General features: G+C 36.8%; 1 protein-coding gene and 1 long non-coding RNA gene across 2 annotated transcripts in view; one reads left to right on the top strand and one right to left on the bottom strand.

Moving 5' to 3' along the window:
- KCNH5 (potassium voltage-gated channel subfamily H member 5) overlaps positions 1-21,953 on the bottom strand; it is a 349,850-nt gene that overhangs the window by 275,992 nt on the left and 51,905 nt on the right. The window contains exons 5-6 of the mRNA XM_032180213.2: positions 13,667-13,782; positions 7,471-7,863 (exon numbers count right to left, since the gene is read on the bottom strand). Coding sequence (XP_032036104.1) covers positions 7,471-7,863; positions 13,667-13,782 — 509 coding nt within the window. The remainder of the gene's footprint in view (positions 1-7,470; positions 7,864-13,666; positions 13,783-21,953) is intronic.
- Positions 7,591-14,489, top strand: LOC131381542 (uncharacterized). The gene is made up of 3 exons (XR_009210358.1): positions 7,591-7,738; positions 10,464-10,688; positions 14,282-14,489. It is a non-coding gene; the product is annotated as an uncharacterized LOC131381542 (long non-coding RNA).

Here is a 21,953-nt window from a genome sequence, read left to right as displayed (position 1 = left end):
CAATAATGTTGGGAGATGAGGACAAATAGAATGTATTTAGGTCATGAGGGATCTGCCCTCATGCATGGATTAATGCTGCTATCAAAAGGGCTTGCAGAAGCGGTTTGCTGTCTTCTGCTATGTGAGGACACATCATTTGTCTTATTTGCTCTTCTGCCTTCCACCATGTGAGGACAGCCCCCACAAGACACCAGATGCCAGTGCCTTGGACTTCCTAGTCTCCAAAACTGTGAGAAATAAGTTGCTGTTCTTCATAAATGACCCAACCTGTGGTATTTTGCTATGGCAGCACATAACAAACTTAGACAGGCAGTATTTATATGGATTTAATAAGATTAAAACTAGGAAAACAAACAGAAAAATTAGGTACATCCTAGTTATACCACTCAAATATTATTTTAAATTATCTATACACTTTAATGAAAAGCTAATGGCAAGCCAACTGTATTAAATAACAATTTCTAACATGCTATTCTTTGTAGAAAGTCTGAGATGGCAAGAAAAAGGGACAAAGAGGATTCTAGGCTGACAAAAGTTACTGAAGTCTAGAAGCACGATTAGCCTTTCTGATTTCCAGTTCTTGTTTTAATGACTAGATCAGAAATAAAAATTATTAATGTAATTATACAGGATAAAGTGAAATAATGCATGTGGCAGCCTGACAAGCATAATTCATGACAAAACAATAATTTAGAAAATTATCTTCCATGAACTTTTCTGAAAATTAAAAGTATTTATATACTTCCACTTAGCAATCATTGTTCTATTCATTCTTTCTCCTAAAGCAATGCATGAGTTATCTTTTCCCAATTTCATTTTTGACCTAGTTTTTATGTTTATCACTTACTAAGACAACTCATTAGCATCAAAATTCCCCATGTATCATATTTCCTAAATCCTCCTATGCTACCAAACAGCGTGTTATCTGCAGCTGCTCCATCTTTGATGATGTTCTACGGCTCAACTCCCTCTAATATCCCCAAAATCAAGCTCTCTGAACCTCCCAAAGCTGTGTTCAAATGCATACTGCAAAGAAGCTCAATCCTATCCTTTGGATTCTTAGTGACAACATTCTTTTACCCTCTGCTTACGGCTTTTAGAAAATTTTTGTTCCTTCTTTTCAAACAGAATGCCTTCTTTAATGGAATCTGTCTTTTCTGCCTCACGATTTTCTTAAAGAATCACATATTCAGTTCATGAATTCCTAGTAAACCAAACTACCTTCAGAGAGCACGTCGACAATCTTGAAAATAAAGAATGTTATTAAGTCTTCCAAGTCATTCTGCACTTGCATCATGTAAAAGGATTATATCGTAATTTTCAAACTCATATTCTCGCTTATTCCCAAGTCACCATTAATGTACTTCCTCTTCAGGTTTAAGTTCTATTTTATTTTTATGTCATTGTACAATTCACTAAAATCTTGCTAACATTTTACTGCTTCATGTCAGTAAGTCACCAGTATGCCTTAAGAGCAATGAAGAAATACCAAGGAGATGGAGGACACATTCTTCACCATCACAGGATTTATAATCCAGCTGAGGAAACAAACACATACAAATGAAATAATAATACCCCCACCAGATTTGCAGAATTCTACAAGCAAAATTTATTAGTATCCCTTTTCCCATTTATTCCTTATAACCACCTTGTGATATAAGTAATTTAGCTATACACTCCTTTCCTTGTTTTACATCATGGAAACTGAGAACCAGAGTAACCCTCTCAAAGTCTCAAAACAAACATGTCCTAGACAAGGCACAAGACTCCAGAATATCCAACAGCTGATATAGTGCTTATGAACACACACAAATCAACAAAAGAAAAAAATATTTTTAACTATATTAAGGCGCATACATATACATAAGTGAAGATGAAATATGGTGAAGATATTAATTAAAGTTGCTTGGGAATGACGCAGACAGGCTTCCTGAAAGAAATATGTTCCAGAAAGATGAATGTTATAATAAGGGGTAATAAAGAGCCAATCTACAGGAACTGACACAGAAAAAAGGCAAAGAATGCATAAAATAGTATGAATGAAGAAGCTGATAAACGTGGATAAATCTAAATAAGAATTGACAATTAAATATTAATAAAACAATCATATATTAAAAGGAAAACATTAAAAATAATGTAGATCCAAAATAAAAGACAATAATAATTTGAAACATGAAGGGGAACAGCAGTCCTTGAATTAAATGAAGAAAGGTAAAGATACCTAGAAGCTTCTGGAATCTGTTAAGTCAAACACTGATGTTAAAAATGTAAGAGTAATCGATTAACAGAAAAAATTCCAAACCAGTAGGAGGAATCCAAGAGATTAAAGAAAAGTTCAATCAATCCAAAACCTGGAAAAACAAAAGGAAAAAGAAAACACCAAAAAACAAAGATAAGAAAAGGCATTTAAAAATAGAAAATAAGATGTACTAAGTAAATCAAAACGTAATTAATCACAACCAATGTAAACAGATTAAACTTGCCTGTTAAAGAGATTTTCAGAATCTATACACTACTCATAAAATATATATCCAGAAATATACAGACCAAATACACACCAACTATACAAAAGCAAATTTAGCTGTAATAGTATTAAGCAAACTAGACCTTAAGCAAGAAAAGCATTATTAAGGACAAAGAGAGTTAGAAAATAACGTGGAAGAAATCTCCCAGAAAGTGTAGCAAAAAGATAAAGGATTGGAAAATAGGAGATTTTTAAAAAAAAAAAGGAAATTGGCCAGACGCAGTGGCTCACGCCTGTAATCCCAGCACTTTGGGAGGCCGAGACGGGTAGATCACGAGGTCAGGAGGTAGAGACCATCCTGGCTAACATGGTGAAACTCCGTCTCTACTAAAAATACAAAAATAAAATTAGCCAGGTGTGGTGGCGGCGCCTGTAGTCTTAGCTACTCAGGAGGCTGTGGCAGGAGAATGGCGTGAACCCAGGAGGCAGAGCTTGCAGTGAGCCGAGATCGCACCACTGCACTCCAGCCTGGGTGACAGAGCGAGACTCCATCTCAAAAAAACAACAAATAAAAAATAAAAAATTACAGGACTGGTCTCATCGGTACAGTATCTGAATAAAAGGAGTTCCAGAAAGAAAGACAATTTAGAAAAGGTCAGAGGGCTGGAGAAAATCATAATAGGAAAAAATATCAAGACAGTAGTCGTGCTTTTCCAGGCTGAAAAGGACCACCTAGTTAATACCCATCAAAACTGATGAAAATAGATCTGCACAAAGGCATATCATCAGAAAGTTACAGAACCTTGGGACAAGAAGGTATATGAAACTTCCAGAAAGAGAAAATAGGTCACATGTAAAGGACCAGAAATCATGATGACTTCAAGTTTCTTATCAGAATTACTGGAGGAGTACAATGGCATTGTATCTTTCAAAATTCTGAAGGAAAATTATCTCTAGCCAAGAATATTATAGCTAGCTTAACTATCAATCAGGTGAAAGAGTAAAGAGAGGTTTGTCTAAGAAAATGATATCGATAGAATACTTCTTGCATCAATGTAATGAAGGGAGATTTAGATAATTGTCAGAGAACTTTGTGGTTGAATTAGTGATAAGAACATAGAAAACATAAAATCAGACAGTTATCAGCTCCCAGAAAAATGGAAAGTGCAGAAAAGGAAAAGTAATTACAGCATGCTGCAAGGATCAGCTATAAAGTGCATATTTGCAGTCATAATAATAACAACACTTGGCCGAGCCCAGTGGTTCACGCCTGTAATCCCAATACTGTGGGAGGCTAAGGTGGGTGGATCACTTGAGATCAGGAGTTCAAGACCAGACTGGCCATCATGGTGAAATACTAAAAAAATTTTTTAAAATTAGCTGAGTGTGGTGGTGCGCGCCTCTAGTCCCAGCTGCTGGGGAGGTTGAGGCAGGAGAATCGCTTGAACCTGGGAGGCAGAGGTTGCAATGATCATACCACTGCACTCTGGCCTGGGTGACAGAGCAAGACTCTGTCTCCAAAAATAATAATAATAACAATAATAATAATATCAACACTTAATATTTATTGAATCAAAAGGATGATATATTGTGAGAATGAGGTGATGAAAATGGTGCATGTAAATAGTGAGAGAAAGCAGAAAGGGGAGCTAAAATCTCACCTTTCATGTTGAGAAGTCAAAGACAAAACCTAAAATTGACAAACCAAGAGGTAGATATGCAATCATGTTGTTTGGTGACATGGAAGCAAATAATAAAAGAATCCCCTGAAAAAATTTGAAAGTGGTTGCCTCTAGGGTCTTCTGTTTTTTAAAATGAGACATTGCCAACTGTTCTTTATAGAGATTTTACCAATTCATTCTCCCCTGGGCAGTATATGAGAGTGACGCGCCACATCCCACTTGATCAACTGAAGTTCTGTAAGGAGTAGATGCCAAGCCAGGGTTATTTACACAAGAATTCTACTGAGGTAAATGCCTGGGAAGGACAAAATGGGGAGAAGGGGAACACAAAGAGCCTTTGGACTACAATGCAGGTCTAACACCTGTGAAAGAGGGAAGGAAGACTCAGGTAGGAAGAAAAAGCTTACACTTTTACACAGTAAATGGATAGTCCCAGAGCAAAAGTTGCAGGTATGGACAAGTTATAGTATTCCTACTATACTCAGACATTGACGGGGAGCAGCCCTGGGGAAATGTGTGAGCCCAGCTTCAACATGTGAGCTGCAGGTGATCAGAAAAGGCAGCAGCCTTCAGCGAACTGTGTTCAGTGATGTGTTGGAAAATGATTAACAACTAGCTCTACAGAAAGTTTTTTTAAAAGGCCTTAATTTGTAGCTTTTGCTACTTTCTGTAGTGTAAATACTCCCACTGTGGCTAATTTCAAGCTACCACTGTGAGATCACTAAATGCTGAGTTGAGAAGAGATGGTAACAACTGGCTTTCTAAAGCCAGGAGCTGGACCCAGGGTGCCGCTGACTGTACTCCACACAGCACGTGTTGATGAAAGGAGATTTGAGCGGTGTGCCTACTTAGCTACTACACTCAACAGCCTAGTGTCCTAACATAGTTTCGGTCTTTGCAGTGTGATAAATGAAAATTGTATTTAGTGGGGTGGGCACCGGTAGTCCCAGCTACTTGGGAGGCTGAGGCCGGAGAATGGCATGAACCCGGGAGGCGGAGCTTGCAGTGAGCCGAGACAGTGCCCCTGCACTCCAGCTTTGGCGACAGAGCAAGACTCTGTCTCAAAAAAAAAAAAAAAAAAAAGAAAAGAAAAAAGAAAATTGTATTTAGTGTAGATTTACTTTGCATTTCTTGAATTGAGCAAAGTTGAGAGAATCTTTTAATATATATTATTGCAGTGTTACATATAATTATAAATGTTATTATTACACAATATATTTACTGTAATACTAATCAAGCCAATCTTTTGATTATTTTTAATTGACAGAAATAATTGCATGTATTTACTATGTACAACATGACGCTTTTAAGTATGTATGCATTGTGGAATGACTAAATCTAGCTAGTTAACATATGTGTTTCTTCACATAGTTATCATTTTTGTGGTGAGAACACTTTACACTCACTTTCCTAGCATTTTTCCAGAATGTAGTACATTGATTGTTAACTATAGTCACCATGTTGTATAATAGATTTCTTGAATTTAGTTCCATCTAACTGAAGTTTTGTATTCTTCAACCATCTCTCCATTCACCCCACCCCTTGGTAACTATCATTCTACTGTATATGAGATGAACTTTTCTAGATTCCACATGAGTGATTGCTTTTATTAAAATCTTTAGGCCTATGTTCTAAATAACCAAAATCTCAATGTATTAATGTAATCATCTGTGTAGTGTACAAAACATAAATACTGCTTATTGTCCCCTATCATGTGATTTGTATTTTCAAAATTAACTCCTTTAACTCACTTCAGAAGATATATTTGAAAAAAAAAATCTTTAAAACTTTGATGTCAGTGGACTCAAAACGTGGAAAATGAATTACTATGATTTCTTTTTTCCCATAATTTATAAAGTAATAATTACATATACAGTATAAAAAATACAATGTCTACACTTAAATTTGGGGGAAATAATATTTCTATTATTATAGTTGATTGAATGTAAATATTTTATAGAAAAAGTCACTGAAGAAAATTTCAATCTATCTCCCAACACACATAGAGAAATAATAATATATTACAATGTATTATAATAATAATAACAGAGTAAAGAAGTTTCCATCTGAGCAGTCTACAGAGTAGAATCTCTAGGAACATCTTAGGACAATTAAGTTAGTAATATCATTATGAACACATTTTAATAACAGATACATTCTATATTGACTCTTCTATATATTATGAATTGAAATTACTGGTTGTATCCTATTCACTTGGTGTAACAACTTAAATATCATCCACTATTAAGTTAGAGGCTGAGAAGCTGTGGATGAAGTGGTCTTTTAAGCTTCTACATATTTTAAGTACTTCTAGGTGCACTGATAACACTGAAGAAGCAGAGCCTTACATTAGACCAGACATCAGAAGTCATCTGATATGGTTTGGCTCTGTGTCCCCACCCAAATCTCATCTCAAATGGCAATCCCCACATGTCGAGAGAGGGACCTGGCGGGAGGTGATTAGATTATGGGGGCAGTTTTTCCCCATGCTGTTCCCATGACAGTGAGGGAGATCTCATGTGATCTGGGGGTTTTAAAAGCGGCAGTTTCCCCTGTGCTCCTTTTTCTCTCCTGCTGCCATGTGAAGAAGATCCTTGCTTCTTTCCACCAGGATTGTAAGTTTCCTGAGGCCTCTCCAGCCATGTGGAACTGTGAGTCAATTACATCTCTTCTGTTTATAAATTACTCAGTCTCAGGTTGTATCTTTATAGCAGTGTGAAAATGGACTAATATGTCATCCAATATCCACAAATATATTCAGACAAAATGTATAGCAAAAGCTATGAGGAAGAAACCAAAGGCGCAAAAATTCAAGAATTGCTGTTTCATAAAAGTTTATCTTTCTGTTAACTCTACCATTGTTATCATATGTGTCTTGAGAAGAGGAATCAAAAGATCTGTGAATGAATAGTTTTCAAATGCTGCAGCTTTTCAAAGAAAATACATCTATTTATTGGGTTGTTATAAAAGTAAATGTGGTTTTTGCCATTAAAAGTAATTGTGAACAATATCTTCTTTTAATCAATTATGTAGTTTGTATACTGTAGTTGACTTCAAATGCTGCCGCTTTTCTTCTCCTCCACTTACTTCTTCCATCCACAAATTCCAATTCCCAGTAATCCGTACTTTCAACCAGATATCAAGGAGAAGAAACAGATGAAAACTAATTTAAGGTAATCAAATATAATAACTTTTGGCAAGGGTTTCAAGAAAGTTGAAAGTGGTGGCTAAAAAGAGGTTTGGATTATCTGTGGAATCCATTTATCCTGATGTTTTCAAAACATATGACCCACAGTACTCAGAAAACCAAAACAAAAAACTTACCTCATCCACATTTTCAAAGGCATTGATGATGTCATAAGGTAAACAAGATAGCAGATCGATCACAAACCAAGTTTTCAGATAGTTCATCCTTATGAGCTTAGGGTCAGAAATGACCTCTCCACCGGGCCCCACGAAAGTCGTGTGAAAATTTAAAACGATGTCAACCAGAAAAATAACGTCCACCACACTATCCAGTACCAGCCAGGCTATGTTGTTCTGCTTTGTTTTGAAGGAAACATTATAAGGAACCATAATGGCGGTGTAGAAGGTAAGAATTAAAATCACCCAATCCCAAGTAGTTTTAAAAGCACAATAATGTAAAATAATGTGTGGTGGCGTCTTTGGCGCTTCTTGTTTATACTGAGGAAGGATATCTGATCCCAGCTGAAGAACCTAAAAGAGAGAAAATATGTTTATACATGACTAGGTTATCTCTGCACAGTCAGTGATGAATTCAAATCTACTGGCAGTCAAACCACAGCCAGTCATGCTCCATAGTGTTGCCTCCCTCTTCTCCTGAGTTGTTCTAAAATTTGTTCAGAGGAAGTCACTCCAAGTCCAATTGCTCTACCAAAGCTGATCTTTCTGCTGTTCTATCTGGCCTGCTCTGATGCAGTAGCCAACATTGATCCACAACACTGCTGGATGTCCACTTCTGCAAGTGCCTCCTGCACACTCACTCTGCAAGCCTGCCTAGAATCACATGGCTCTCATGGACTGTCCAGAGTTATTTGGGTGACACACCATTATCTATTCTTCACACACATTTAGCACCTCAGGAAGCATAACTTTGATTCTGATGGCCTTGCTGGACCCTGGCATCCCACTGTTGGTGATGCTGATGTTGAGTGATACTCAGCAAGGGCCCTGATCGGTGGCACAGCAGTATAAAGGATTGTAAAGGGTATCGCCTGCTTTTTCCCTTTCTCCCTTAGATCTGGACTTAAAGAATATTGTGTTTCTTGCCCAAGTGCAAATTTCCTTTAGGGAAAAAAAATATTAAATACTCAAGTTTGTTTCTGTATACCAATTCAAATGGAAAAATTTCAGTGTATGGTTATATGAACATTGAATTACACTAATTAGGTCTAATTACAGTAGAACAAAGACAAAAAGCAGATGACAGAGTGAGAGTAGAGGTTTGTGTATCCCTGGGCAAAGGTAACCAACACAGGACATAGCATTGCCTTCTGGAACCTGGAACCTGGGAATTCTAAAAAACAGTTGAGGTGAGATCACGAGGTCAGGAGATCAACACCATCCTGGCCAACATGGTGAAATGCCGTATCTACTAAAAACACAAATATTAGATTGGCGTGGTGGTGCGTGCCTATAATCCCAACTACTCAGGAAGCAGAGACAGGAGAATCACTTGAATGCAGGAAGCAGAGGTTGCAGTGAGCCGAGATTGCGCCACTGCACTCCAGCCTGGCGACAGAGCGAGACTCTGTCTCAAAAAAAAAAGACAGTTGAAGGGATAAATCAAAAACTTCTGCCCTGTGCCATCAATGAAGCCAAAGACAATGTATGTGTTAAAGAGTTTGGTAAATGGAAATTTTTAAATATTTTCAACAGATTTGCCCATTGTATGTATTCAGTTATTCAGTGTCTCTAGGACTAATGGGACCCAGGAGGTAGGAGTCAAAAAGTCCAAATCATAAAATCATAAATGCATTAAATATTTAGATGTAAGAATGGATAAAAATAAAAATACTTGTTAGCATGTAACTCTGAGTTATAATATATGCCACAAAACAAAACAAATATACTAGCATCTTTGGAAGCTTGGGAGAGTATCCTAAAGTTCCTCTCATATACAGAACTTACATATCTGAAAACTAAGAATATAATATCCATTGTTACTATTTTTGATATGGAAAACATCATTGGTGGTCTCTTTAATTGTATGTTATAATCGTTATTTTTATATTGGTGTTTGTAAGAATACTTGTAAAGACATTTTATGTATTTGCCATTATCAGTACCTCAGTTATGTTTTTCCCATGATGTCTTAAATTACTTAACAGCAAATCATCCTACCAGGAGTTCAGATTCATGTTGGGGTGAAGTATTATAGATATACAACTGTACATAATCATGTCTTTTCTTTTGCCTTTCAACCACTGGCCTGTCACTTCCAATTTCATTGTGTTAAACATGAAAATTGCCTGCATATTCAATGTTAGTAGTTTACCATCTATATATACACAGTCTATGTTTAACCACAAATAAATCAATCTTGGGAAATCAGAACAAACTCAGTGCCAGGGTGCATTACCACCTTCGTGGACCCTATGCCTTTGTGCCTTCCTGGACTCCTTCATGGTGAAATCCCATTCTGCTAAAAATACAAAAATTAGCCAGGCTTGTTGGCACATGCCTGCAGTCCCACTTACTCTGGAGGCTAAGGCAGGAGAATCACTTGAACCTGGGAGGCAGAGGTTCCAGTGAGCTGAGATCGCACCACTCACTGCACTCCAGCCTGGGCGACAGAGCGAGATTCAGTCTCAAAAAAAAAAGTGTGTATGTATATGTGTGTGTGTGTGTGTGTGTGTGTTTAACAGCATTCCTACAAAGATAGATATATTAATACGACACATTCAATTTTTGTTTTTACCTAAAGTTATGCTGTTTTCTTCTGCTGTTAATAGAAATTGAAACATCTTGTAGGCCTGTAAAAGTGTTGTGGGGCCCTGGACACTGTGCCTACTGTGCTGACAGATGTAAGCCCTGCTCAGTGGCCCAGATTAATGCAGGTCTCCTCTAAAGATGGAATGGCATCACCCTGAAGTCAGAAAGTCTTAAACCTGGCTATACATTAGAATCATCTGGGGAAGTTTTAAAAGAATACAGTATACTTATACCTAGACTCCACCCCAGAGAATGATTAAATTGGTCTTGTTTGGGTTCTCAGAGAATCTGTATTTTCAAAACCTTCCCAGGTGATTACAATGTACAGCCCAAGGTAAGATCTCTGTCTTATATTTCTTTAGACATTCAGGACCCAATTCTCTAGACAGTGATTTGCATATGTAAAGCCCTCCAAAAAAATGCAAGATGAGGACAAAAAGGAGGAGGAAAGGGTAGAGAAGGACAAGGAGGAGGAAGAAGAGGAAAATGGCAACAACAAAAAACAGTGCACAAAAAATAAGCTTCATCTTTTTCATATGCAAAGCACCACTAATCTTCACTCTGTCCCTGGGCTCTTTCATAAAACAGTGAGTAACAGACTCTTCATTTTCATTGTTATTTCATTTGTGCTTTTATAAGCAATAAGCCTTTGGTGGAGGGAGGATGAAATCACAGTTTTTGATGTATTTTTGTACCAATACAGACACATTCTTCCTCTCTGAAGATCTGAGAGCATTGACTCCAACAAAGTCAGGCCCACTGACTGATGTGGCGGGGTGTATATATTTATCTCTACCCAACATAAAAGTGAACAAGCTAAAGGCAATCAGCAGGGTGTCAGTGCATGCGGAAAATTAATTAACTACCTTTATGGAGACTGGAATCTTTGTAACTGGGGATCAGCTCCAAATTTGGGGGATCGGGTAGAATTGAGATCAGATTTATCTGTCTTTGAAAAAGTAAAAACAACTAAAATTCCATAACTAAACCAAATACTTGCATTGAGCAAATTACAAGAGTTTTGAGTACCACCGGAAAAACAATATTGTTGTACTTATTTGGTATTTCTTTTATGTCTATCTTTGGAGATCTAAGAGCATGCGCTGCAGGTATTCTGACTAAATGTCTATCGACAATCTTGTTATTTCTGTATGCTCTCTGAAATCGACCCTAAGATCTGACAGAAAGCAGTTTTATATCAGAACCAGGTTTATGAATAAGGGATGACTGGTAAAGAAACTAACACTAATCACAGAGCAAAGAAAAACAAACAGATGGGATGAAATAGGAATAAGTTTCTCAAAAACAAAAATGAGAAGATGTCAGGGGGAAAGTTTCTTTCTTTTCCCTTGACATAGAGAAAAAACAATACTGAGTGATTCTGGGTGCTAAGGGAGAAGATTTTCTTCTCCATGGCCCCCTTCCACTTGTTCTCGCTCTGTTGTGTAACCGACAAAAGAAAAGTCCTGAATAAAGTGTGGTTAAGACCCCAAAGGAATCATGACTATAAAAATTAACAATCACAGAAACAACCTCCTACATTTCAGCTTAATTTGTAGAAAGAAATAGGCAACTTTAGGCAGAAGAGAAACTAGCTCCAAAATCTAAGCATTTTTGCAAAAGAAAGTTGTTATCTCATTGTCTGCTTTAAATCTTGTACTAATTGCATATTATCTTTTAAATACTGTGATTATTATTACTAGTTAATATTTAGTTATATTAATGTCTTATTTTGGTCTTCAGAAACATGTCTGCACATCAAAGGATTCATCTTTACCCAAGCTAACAGTGCTATTTAGAGCAGAAAACCATAAGTCTTTTTGTTAACCATGGTCTAACAAAAACTCCATGGTCTTCTAAATTCAGGGAACATACTTTACTTCCTAATCCCCTCCAAACCAGATTCAATATTTACAAGTTAAGAAAATTACTCTGAAGTGCTTCGACTCACTTTTCTGCAGCAGAGAAAACTGATAAGCATATGGATTTTATCTTTCTCTTTTTTGGTAAAAGTTACCTGAGAATATTTGGTGAGTGCAAACGTAGTGCTCAGCATAGTTTTGGTAGCTTAATGAGCTTTTTGGCATCTTTCATACCAGTAATACAAATTATGGTTATAGAAGACATGTGAACAATAAAGCTATTAGCTGCCTCAGAGTTCTCGCCTCATTTTTTTTCTCCTTAGTCTCAGGGTAACATCGTCTAGTCACGTGACTTGAACAGCTGTAACTGTGAGGGTGACACTGAAGCCTACAACTCAAACTCAAATATCCTTCCAGAGTGCCAGACTCATAAATCTCCCTGCCGTTCAGGCATCTCCACTAGGACTTCCTATCGGGCTCTTCAAACTTTGTATGCCCCAAACCGAACTCACGATCATTGTCCTCAAATCTTCTTTCCTTCCTCTTACATTCGTCAGTTTATTAACCAACAGTACTATCTACCCTGTCGTCTAAATCAAAAACATAGAATTGTCCTGGACTCAACCCCTTGTTTCACATACTATTCTAATGTATTAACAAATGTGTTTACTCTAATCTTAATGTGTCTGCAATCCACCCACTTCTGCTACCACTACCCTGCTGACAACCGTGGTCATGCTAACTTACTTACTGCTAGGACTTCCTCACTGGTTTCCCTACCTCCCCATTCTCCACGGAGCCACTAGTTCAAGCAGGAGTTTTTAATCATTTTGTGCCTTGGATCCCTATGGCAATCCGGTAAAAACTGTGGACCTCTTCTTAGAATAAAGTTTTTGAATTAACACAATAAAAACATAAATTACAAAAGAAACCAATTAGGACCCACCTCCCTTTGAGAGGTTTTTCTGAGGCACAAAGGTCATTTTCCTGGCACATGAGACACCAACCACCACCATTTCACTATATGCCACCCCACCTTCTCCTTCCCCATCCGAATTCAACTACACTAAAGTCATACTCAACGTCATCGTACTACCTCATCTCTGAGCCCTTGTACATGCTGGTCTCCCTGGTAGGAATAAACTACATCCCTTCTTTACCTGACTAACTCTCACATTTTCCCTTCAGAATTCACTCAGCCCAGGTATCATCTCACTCACACGGCCTTCCCTAGGACCCCACATTTGGGCAAATTCTGCACAGGCTCCCACGGCACCCTGTCACTGCATCTTTTCACATCTTATGATCCGTTTCCTCTGTTGGATATTTAACTCCTTGATGACAGGGCCCATTTCTTATTTATCTTTACATCCTTTGCAGAGTGCCAAGCACAGAGCATACCCTGAATATGTGTTTGCTGCACATATGCATGAAGCAATGAAAGAACTCCCTATCTGATATGCTCAAAGAAAACCTTACACTCTACAGACATGACCTGGGATGTCATTAGCTACATTCCCATTTCAAAAGTTGGAGAGAATAAATAGAAATATTTGGGATTTCTATATTTCTACAAGGGAAACATAAATTATCAGCTAAGCATTTATAAGATCATAGCCAGAAATATCTATATTAAATCATTTTGGGGAAGAAAAGTGTACCAACACCACCATCTTGGGAAGCAAATTTCGTCTCATACTTACTTCAGCTAGTCTTGAATGTTTGTGGACCACCTCTGTTTTATTCATTGGCGTGAGCTGCTGCAAAACACTTCGGCTATTTGTCAAAGCCCGTGTCAATCGGGCAAATTTCGTCCAACCTTAAAAATAAGGAAAGAAAGTCTCAGTTTTTCATACACAATGAATAAGGAATCCAACATTCTTGCTAGCATTAAAAAGATCTCAGCAACCACATAACATACAAAATGAATGCAAAGTATCAAACAAAAGTATTTTCTTTCCTTCTGTATAGACGTGCTCATTTATTTGAAGTGTGGCCATAAAATAATGAGCAATTTTTATGTGTGACTTTTGTGTTTTGCCCATATCTGTGATGTAGTCCCTGTAGCCAAGGCAATTAGCTGTCCACAAAATTCTGTGCTCCTCCTTGCATTGTATAGCTTTCTTACTGCGAAATAGCTGTCCCATCAGGAACATATTTCCCAGAATTTCTTGCATCTTAGAATTTCTTGCATTGGTGAGAACCTATGTCCCTGGTTCTCACCAATGGAATGTAGACAGAAGTAACGTGTGTCACTTCCATGTCATGATTTAAGAAGCAACTGTGACTTCTCCATAATTTCTCTTTCTTTCTACCAGGTGGAAGGATGCAAATGACAAGGCCCAAGGGGATAGCAAAGCTGCTGAATAACTGTGTGGGAAAATGCCATATGCCAGCCAGGATCCTTTGCCTTGGACTGTTATATGAGCAAGAAATGTGCTTCTATTGTACTAAGCCACTGAAAGTTGGGGATTTATTTGTTATAGCAGCTAGTCTTACCCTAATAAAAACAGTCCTTCAATGTGTTTGTGTGCAGATATAAGAGAATAAAACTGAATTTCAACAAATCTTACTTTTTGTGGTTCATTTCACATACTTCCATCTTCCTTGTAAAATAGCAAAATGTTATTTATCTGTTATTAACAACTGCAGTGATACCTAAATTTATTTTTGGAATATCTAGAATTGTTAATGTCTTCTGAAAGAGCAGTGACTTTTGGGGGAAAGAAATGCAATTTAATGGGAAAGAATTTTCTTCTGGGGCCTCAAATTGCCAGTAATAAAATCATTAATCTCAAGGAAATGTCAATAAGAAGTGAACAAATACAACATAACCAGCCATACTCTCATCCTGTCTCAATTATCCTTTCTCTACATATCTCAAAAGCTCCGATTCATTAAAAAATTTTATTAACACTATCTGATAACTTGTACACAATTACCCTTCATAAGGTCATTTATCAGGCAACTCCTTAAAACTGAAAAACTCCTGATGTTCTAAAGGAATGATGGCAATGATGAAATTTCAGATGATATGACAAAAAAAATTAAGGAAGAAATTCTGGAAATACACCCGCCTAATATCTGTCAAACCATAAAATGCAGGTGACATCATTCTTTACTACTATTCTTCAGGCTGATTCTGATTTCATTTAAGCTTTGTATTGCCCCACCAATTCAGGTCTATGTATTCAATAACTGGATTGGAAAAGAAATAAACTGGCATCAATTGATGGAAAGTCTTTATTTCTTCTACATTAATAGACCCCATCCTAGTAATTAGAACAAAAAAAAGTTAGGATTTGGGAATTGTATGCAACCCTAAGGCTTACCCTGTACAATGTGCTGTGGAAACAAAAAAAGGTATCAGATATGACATCAACTCTAAAAACTCAACGTTAATGAAAAACCAACAATGCAATCTCTATGACAAATTGAGACTTTTCTTTTGAGTGCCAGACCTATGTGTCTAGCTAGCCGCTGGACTTTTCTTACTACAGTATTCTATAGGCATCTGACAACACTCAACATGTCCAAAACTGACACCATCTTCCCCCTTCATCACCCACTCTGCCTCATTCATGCATTCCTGATCTTGTCAAATGGCCCCAAGATATTTCTAATGCCCAAATGAGAAACATGAAATTCACCATCCTCTTTTCACTATTACTTACACACACACATACACACACACACACACACACACATACACTTATTTCCCAGCCTTATAGATTATAACATCAATAAATATCTCTCAAATTGAATCTCCTCTCTGCACCCCTACTATGTCAGACAACATACCATCTTTCACCTGAGTTAGGCAGCATTCCAAAACCACATCCTCATTGCTTGCAAAGTTCTTTCTAAAACACATGCCTTTTACCCTATTACCCTTTAACAGAAACCTGAAGGCCTCCAGGATAACACTGTATATCCTTGGTATACAGGTCATTTATTTTCTGATCCCAGTGATTTGCTCTGCCTCTGTCTCTTGCCACTTTCTCACACATGCTCTGCATCCCAGCCTTATTAAAATCAAGAGCAAATCAAATAAAGAATAAATTCAAAACTAAAATTAAATCTACTAGGAATTCTTTGCACACCCTACGCTGTTCTGTGTTTCCATATTTTCACATGTTACAATCATTCTGCCTTCCTGGAATGTCTTTTCCCTCCCCCATCTGTCTGGCTAACACTTACTGGTAACTGCAGACTCAGTTAAAGCATTACCTTGATGCTTCTTTGATCCACCTACAAGTGAGAGGTGCCCTCCTCTGTACACGCACATCATGGGATGCATACCTCACCTGGCACTAACAACATTGATGCAATTGTTGATTGATATAATAGTCACTCTTGCTAAACTCTTGTTTATCCCTCCATTCTTAGCACTTGAAACAGGGCCTGGCATAAAATACACCATAAAATAAATCAATTGTATTTGTAACTTTAAAAATCAGATATAAAATAGATCTCATTTTGTTTTATTATCATTGGTTTTTGGTTTGGTTTTGATTTGTTTGGTAAAAGTGGTGAGGGTGTCTTTGGATGACAGTAACTATATTAGTCATAGATATATTATAATTTTACCTGGTGATAATCTGTGCACCTTACATCAATAGAATGTTATAATTGCCTTGACTATTTCTAGAAAATTCCAAGTCAATCTTTTACTTACTGAAGGCTCAGATTTCTAAAACAGGTAAAATTACAGCACTTGGTATAACTCAGTTGGATTAAAAGAAAAGCCCACTTTCGGTCCCTATGTGAAAAAAAGGTTTATCCAGAAAATATTTTGGAAAAAAAAAAGGAGACATTTAGGAATAAATTAAATGATCCATAAATGAATACAAATCATCAAATGGCATGTTTTCTCTGATTTCACAGTATCATACATGAAAATAAATGTGAGGAAGGAGAAATATGACAATGAAAGCTTATTGTCATCCTCTGGTTTTCCATTTGAAGCATCATAAGCACAGACTACAACTGTGTTTCTTGAGGAAGCAGTTGTTCCTAATAGAAAAAAAACTTGTTCAAATGTCTGCGTATGTGTGTACCTTATTTTACACATGAAGTCAGTGTGATCAAGGAATATTTCATCTCTTTTCTTTACCTTATTTTACTTTCTTGAAGAAAAAAATCATTTTTAAACAGTAAAAATAAAACACATGCATTTTTCTCCATGAATAAAAATAGGACTATCATTGATTTAAAAAACAGAAAGAAAATGAAAGAGAAAGGTAATATTAACCCATCATTCTAAAAATGTTTTAAATCAGCATATTCTGAGTAAGACTACACTTGAACATAGAAGAAAAGGGAAGTGACTGCATCGTGCGACTTTTAGGTGCCAGATCTTATATTTTCTATCCTTGAGTATTAGTCCGTTCTCATGCTGCTATAAAGAACTGCCTGAGACTGGGTAACATATGAAGGAAAGAGGTTTAATTGACTCACAGTTCCACATGGCTGGAGAGGCCTTGGGAAACATACAATCATGGCAGAAGGGTAAGCAAACACATCCTTCTCACATGGCGGCAGGAAGGAGAAGTGCCAAGCCAAGCGGAGAAAATCCCCTTATAAAACCATCAGATCTCAGAGAATTTACTCACTATAATGAGAACAGCATGGGGGGACCACCCGCATGATCTAATCACCTCCCATGAGGTCCCTCCCCCAGTGTGGGGATTACAATTCATATTACAATTCAAGATGAGATTTGGGTGGGGACACAGAGCCAGACCATATTACCTTGGTTGACTAACACATAGTGGGCACTAGATCTGTTTTTGTGGAATGTTTTACTGAATAGTTTTGTTTAGTGAATGAATTAATGATGATTAAAGAGGAAATAAGTTAAATAGGAGTATAGCATCTGTATTATATGTAAATATTTAAAATTTAAAGAAGAAAATACATTGAGTTCTTAGGTATTAGCATAGCTTATATGAAAGAAGTCCTTTGGTTGAAGAAGGTAGGAAAGGCATGGTAGGGAAGGTTAGAGAAGGAATTCTGGAAGTGTTAAGGATTATAATCTTCTTTCAGAAAGAGAACTGGGGAACTGCTGGCAGAAAAAAAGAAAAAAAAAAGTAGTGGCAAATGTTGAACTGATTCAGACGTACCAGAAGAGAGAAATTTAGGAGAAAAGACTTGGAAAGGATTCTTTCTTCCTAGATAAATCAAAGCCAAAGGCAGTTGTAAAATTGAGTAATCATTTATGAGTTTTGCTATCAAAATGCCCTAGAACATGGAGAATCAATGCAAAGCAAAGGAATGTTTTGGTCCACATTAAAATCAATGGGAGCATTCAAAGATGAGCTTTCTGAGCTACTCGGTAATCTTTTTATTTGTCTCTGATTAGGGCTTTCTTGCAGTTCCAGTTCGAAAGAGTTGGCATTTTTCTCACGATACCTATGCTGTCCTTCTCTCCTTACTGTCAGCACAAACCCCTGCCAAAAACGTTATTGGAGCCATAAGAAACATAATAGTCTTCTTTTTAATTTATATAAATTTATGAGGTACAAATGCAATTTCTTTACATGTATCAATTGTATAATGGTCAGGGCTTTTAGGGTAACTGTGGCCTGAATAACATATATTGTACTCATTAAGAATTTCTCATCACCCACTCTCTCCCATGCCTTCACCCTCCCATGTCTCCAATGTCTATCATTCCACTCTCTACATCCATGTGTACACATTTTTTTAACACCCACTTATGAGTGAGAATATTTGATATTCGTCTTTCTGTGTCTGGGTTGGTTCACTTAAGATAATGGTTCCAATTCCATCCATGTTGCTGCAAAAGACATGATTTCATTCTTTTTTATGGCTGAGTAGCATCCCATTGTGTATATATGCCACATGTTCTTTATCCAGACATCCACTGATGGACAATTACATTGATTCTCTCTTTGCAATTGTGAACAGTGCTGCAATAAACATACGAGTGCAGGTATCTTTTTGGTGTAAAGATTTATTTTCTTTTGGTACATATCCAGTAGCAGGATTGCCAGATCAAATGGTAGTTCTATTTTTAGAACAATCTCCATATTGTTTTCCATTGAGGTTGTACTAACCTACATTCCCACCAACAGTGTACAAGAGTTCCCTTTTCTCCACATCCTTACCAACATCTGTTATTTTTTGTCTTTTTAATGGCCATTCTGATTGTTGTGAGATGATATCTCATTGTAGTTTTAATCTGCATTTCTCTGATGATTAGTGATGTCAAGTATTTTTTCATATACTGTTGGCCATTTGTATGTATTCTTCTGAAAAATATCTATTCATGTCCTTTGCCCACTTTTTAATGGAGTTATTTTGTTGTTGTTGAATTGGGTGCCTTATAAATTCTAGATATTAGTCCTCTGTTGAATAAATAGTTTGCAAATACTTTCTTCCATTCTTCAGGTCATCTGTTCACTCTGTTGGTTCTTTCTTTTGCTGTATAGAAGCTTTTAGTTTAATTAAGTTCCACTTGTCTGTTTTTATTTTTGTTGCCTCAGCTTTTGAGGTCTTTGTCATGAATTCTTCGCCTAGACCAATGTCCAAAAGAGTTTTTCCTAGATTTTCTCCTAGTATTTTTATAGCTTCAAGTCTTATGTTTAAGCTAATCCATCTTGAGTTGATTTTTGTATATGACAAGAGATAAGGGGTCCTGTTTCGCTCTTCTGCATATGGCAATCCAATTATCCCAGCATCAATTATTGAAAAAGGTCTCCTTTCCCCAATATATGTTCTTACTGGCTTTTTCAAAGATCAGTTGACTGTAAATACGTGGCTTTATTTCTGGATTATCTATTCTGTTCCATTAATCAATATGTCTATTTCTTATACCAGTACTGTGCTGTTTGGGTTAATATAGCTTTGTAATATAACTTGAAGTCAGGTAATGTGATGTCTTCAGCTTTATTCTTTTTGCTTAAGACTACTTTGGCTATTTGGGGTCTTTTTTAGTTCCATATGAATTTTAGAATTGTTTTTCTAATTCTGTAAAAAATGACATTGGTATTTTGATAAGAATGGCATTGAGTCTGTAGACTGCTTTGGGCAAAATGGTCATAGAAAAGTGACAGCCTTCAGTTGCCCTTCTCTCCCATCCACCTCCAGACTAAACCACCATGGCACCTGGTTCTTACCTGCACCTCTATCACCTCAGAGAATTGATCATTTGCTCCTTCCTGATCACACATATGTTTCAATCATGTACATTGAAGTAGATTCTAAATTTTTGCTATCACTAACAATGTCTTATACCAATCCCTTTGTGTTCTTGAACACAACTGGAATTACCTATTATTAGCTATATTAGTTCATTTGATGTCTCACCAACTTGTACTGTATAAACTTTGAAAAAGTTGAGCTGCCATACTGTCTAGGTCAGAGAAAAAAGACGTATCAGCAGTTCTAACTTTTCCCAGTGATACATTTACTGATCTCACCTTTACAGAGATCTAACTGGTGTGACTGATTATTCAGCAAAGTTTGCTGATGTTACTTAGATGTGGTCGATAGAGGGTAATGCAAACAGACAGCTGAATATGAAGAGCCTAATACTTGTTCTGTAAGTTGTTCATGGCATTATGAGAACATTTGTTCTCCTAAAAGCTCAGGATGCCAACTCCTTCTTAATAAAACATTAGTTTAGCTCTATTGAGTTGCAATTAACCTCTTTGTCATGGACTGCCTAATCTTAAAAATAAAAAGAAGTCACAGAGGCAGTTAAATCAATCTACTAGACTGCAACACAAGATTCTAATCTATAAGAAAAAAGCTTAGGTAAACAATTATACTCTTGGCCAAAGAGACTACATAGTATAATTACTCATATTTCATCTGTTGTTTCCTCTCTAAAGAAAACCATTGGCTTCCACAAGGAGAAGCTTGCTATTTTGGCTGTTATTTTTTATTCTATGGGATTTTTTTTGTCTCAATTATTGGCAAGAAGATGCCATAACTGTTTGGCACAAGATATTTCACACTGTAATTATCTTGGCAGTTTTGGAGTCTGTTTGAAAATACTGTACAGTATAAATGGGCAGAGATTTAGGCCATCTCTTTTAGAACACATACGATAATCAACAGAATGGATTTCTTGGCTGTAATTTTCCTCTTTGTATTATTACAATGTATCAGGTACCACTGACTGATTACCTAAACAACAATATCAAGACCTCAATATCAGGAACAAAAAATAACAGGAACACTTTGCCCCCTTAAATTATTATCAGTTAGTTTATTTGGTTCAAAGCAGCATAATTCTGTCCGAATGAAAGTATTTTCAACCTGTGCTTTGTTTTTGTGGGGAAAAAAGAAAGCAGGGGATTGAGGTAATTAAACCTCAACAATAAGTCTCCACTGAGAAGCACAGGGCAGCACGGGTGCAATAGAGAGAACGTGGGATTTGAAATCAGTCAGACACTGAGCGCCAGAATCTTCAACAGTAAAATGGAGACAACAATACTAATTTTCAGAATTATAGAAATGACCAATAATGAATACAAAGTTCTTGGCATATATTAACTACTCCATCAACACTGGCTTCCTTCCCTTTTGATGAGTTTTGCAACCATCCATCATGGTATAATTCAAAGGTATTGTCGACATTACCCAGTGCCAGTCAGTTTAAAGACCAAACATCAATTGAGAATGAAAGTTTGGTAATCATAGATCGATTACAAGGAAGAGATACGTTCAAATTAGTTGGCTGCCATCACATGTTGTAGTTATTGTCCCAGATATGATTCAGAAATAAAATTCAGAATGAGTCCATTTATTTAAGTCTTTCAATCATATGTCTAAGTTTCTTGGTAAAAATATTGATACAAGTAGGAGATTAATGTTAATTCCGGTCAATTTTGGCAAATCCTCAGAGGACTTGGACCCTTGCTCCAATCACCTGGCCCATTTTCATGTTAAGAAGGTAAAAAGTCCTTGCTCTGGGATTACATTCTAATTTTGCCAGTGTGTAGATTCACTTGTCTG

Source organism: Hylobates moloch, unplaced genomic scaffold, assembly GCF_009828535.3.
Source record: "Hylobates moloch isolate HMO894 unplaced genomic scaffold, HMol_V3 SCAFFOLD_16, whole genome shotgun sequence".
NCBI classification, from domain to species: Eukaryota; Metazoa; Chordata; class Mammalia; order Primates; family Hylobatidae; genus Hylobates; species Hylobates moloch.
Note: the sequence above shows the minus strand (reverse complement) of the source record. Positions and strands in the feature narration are given on the sequence as shown.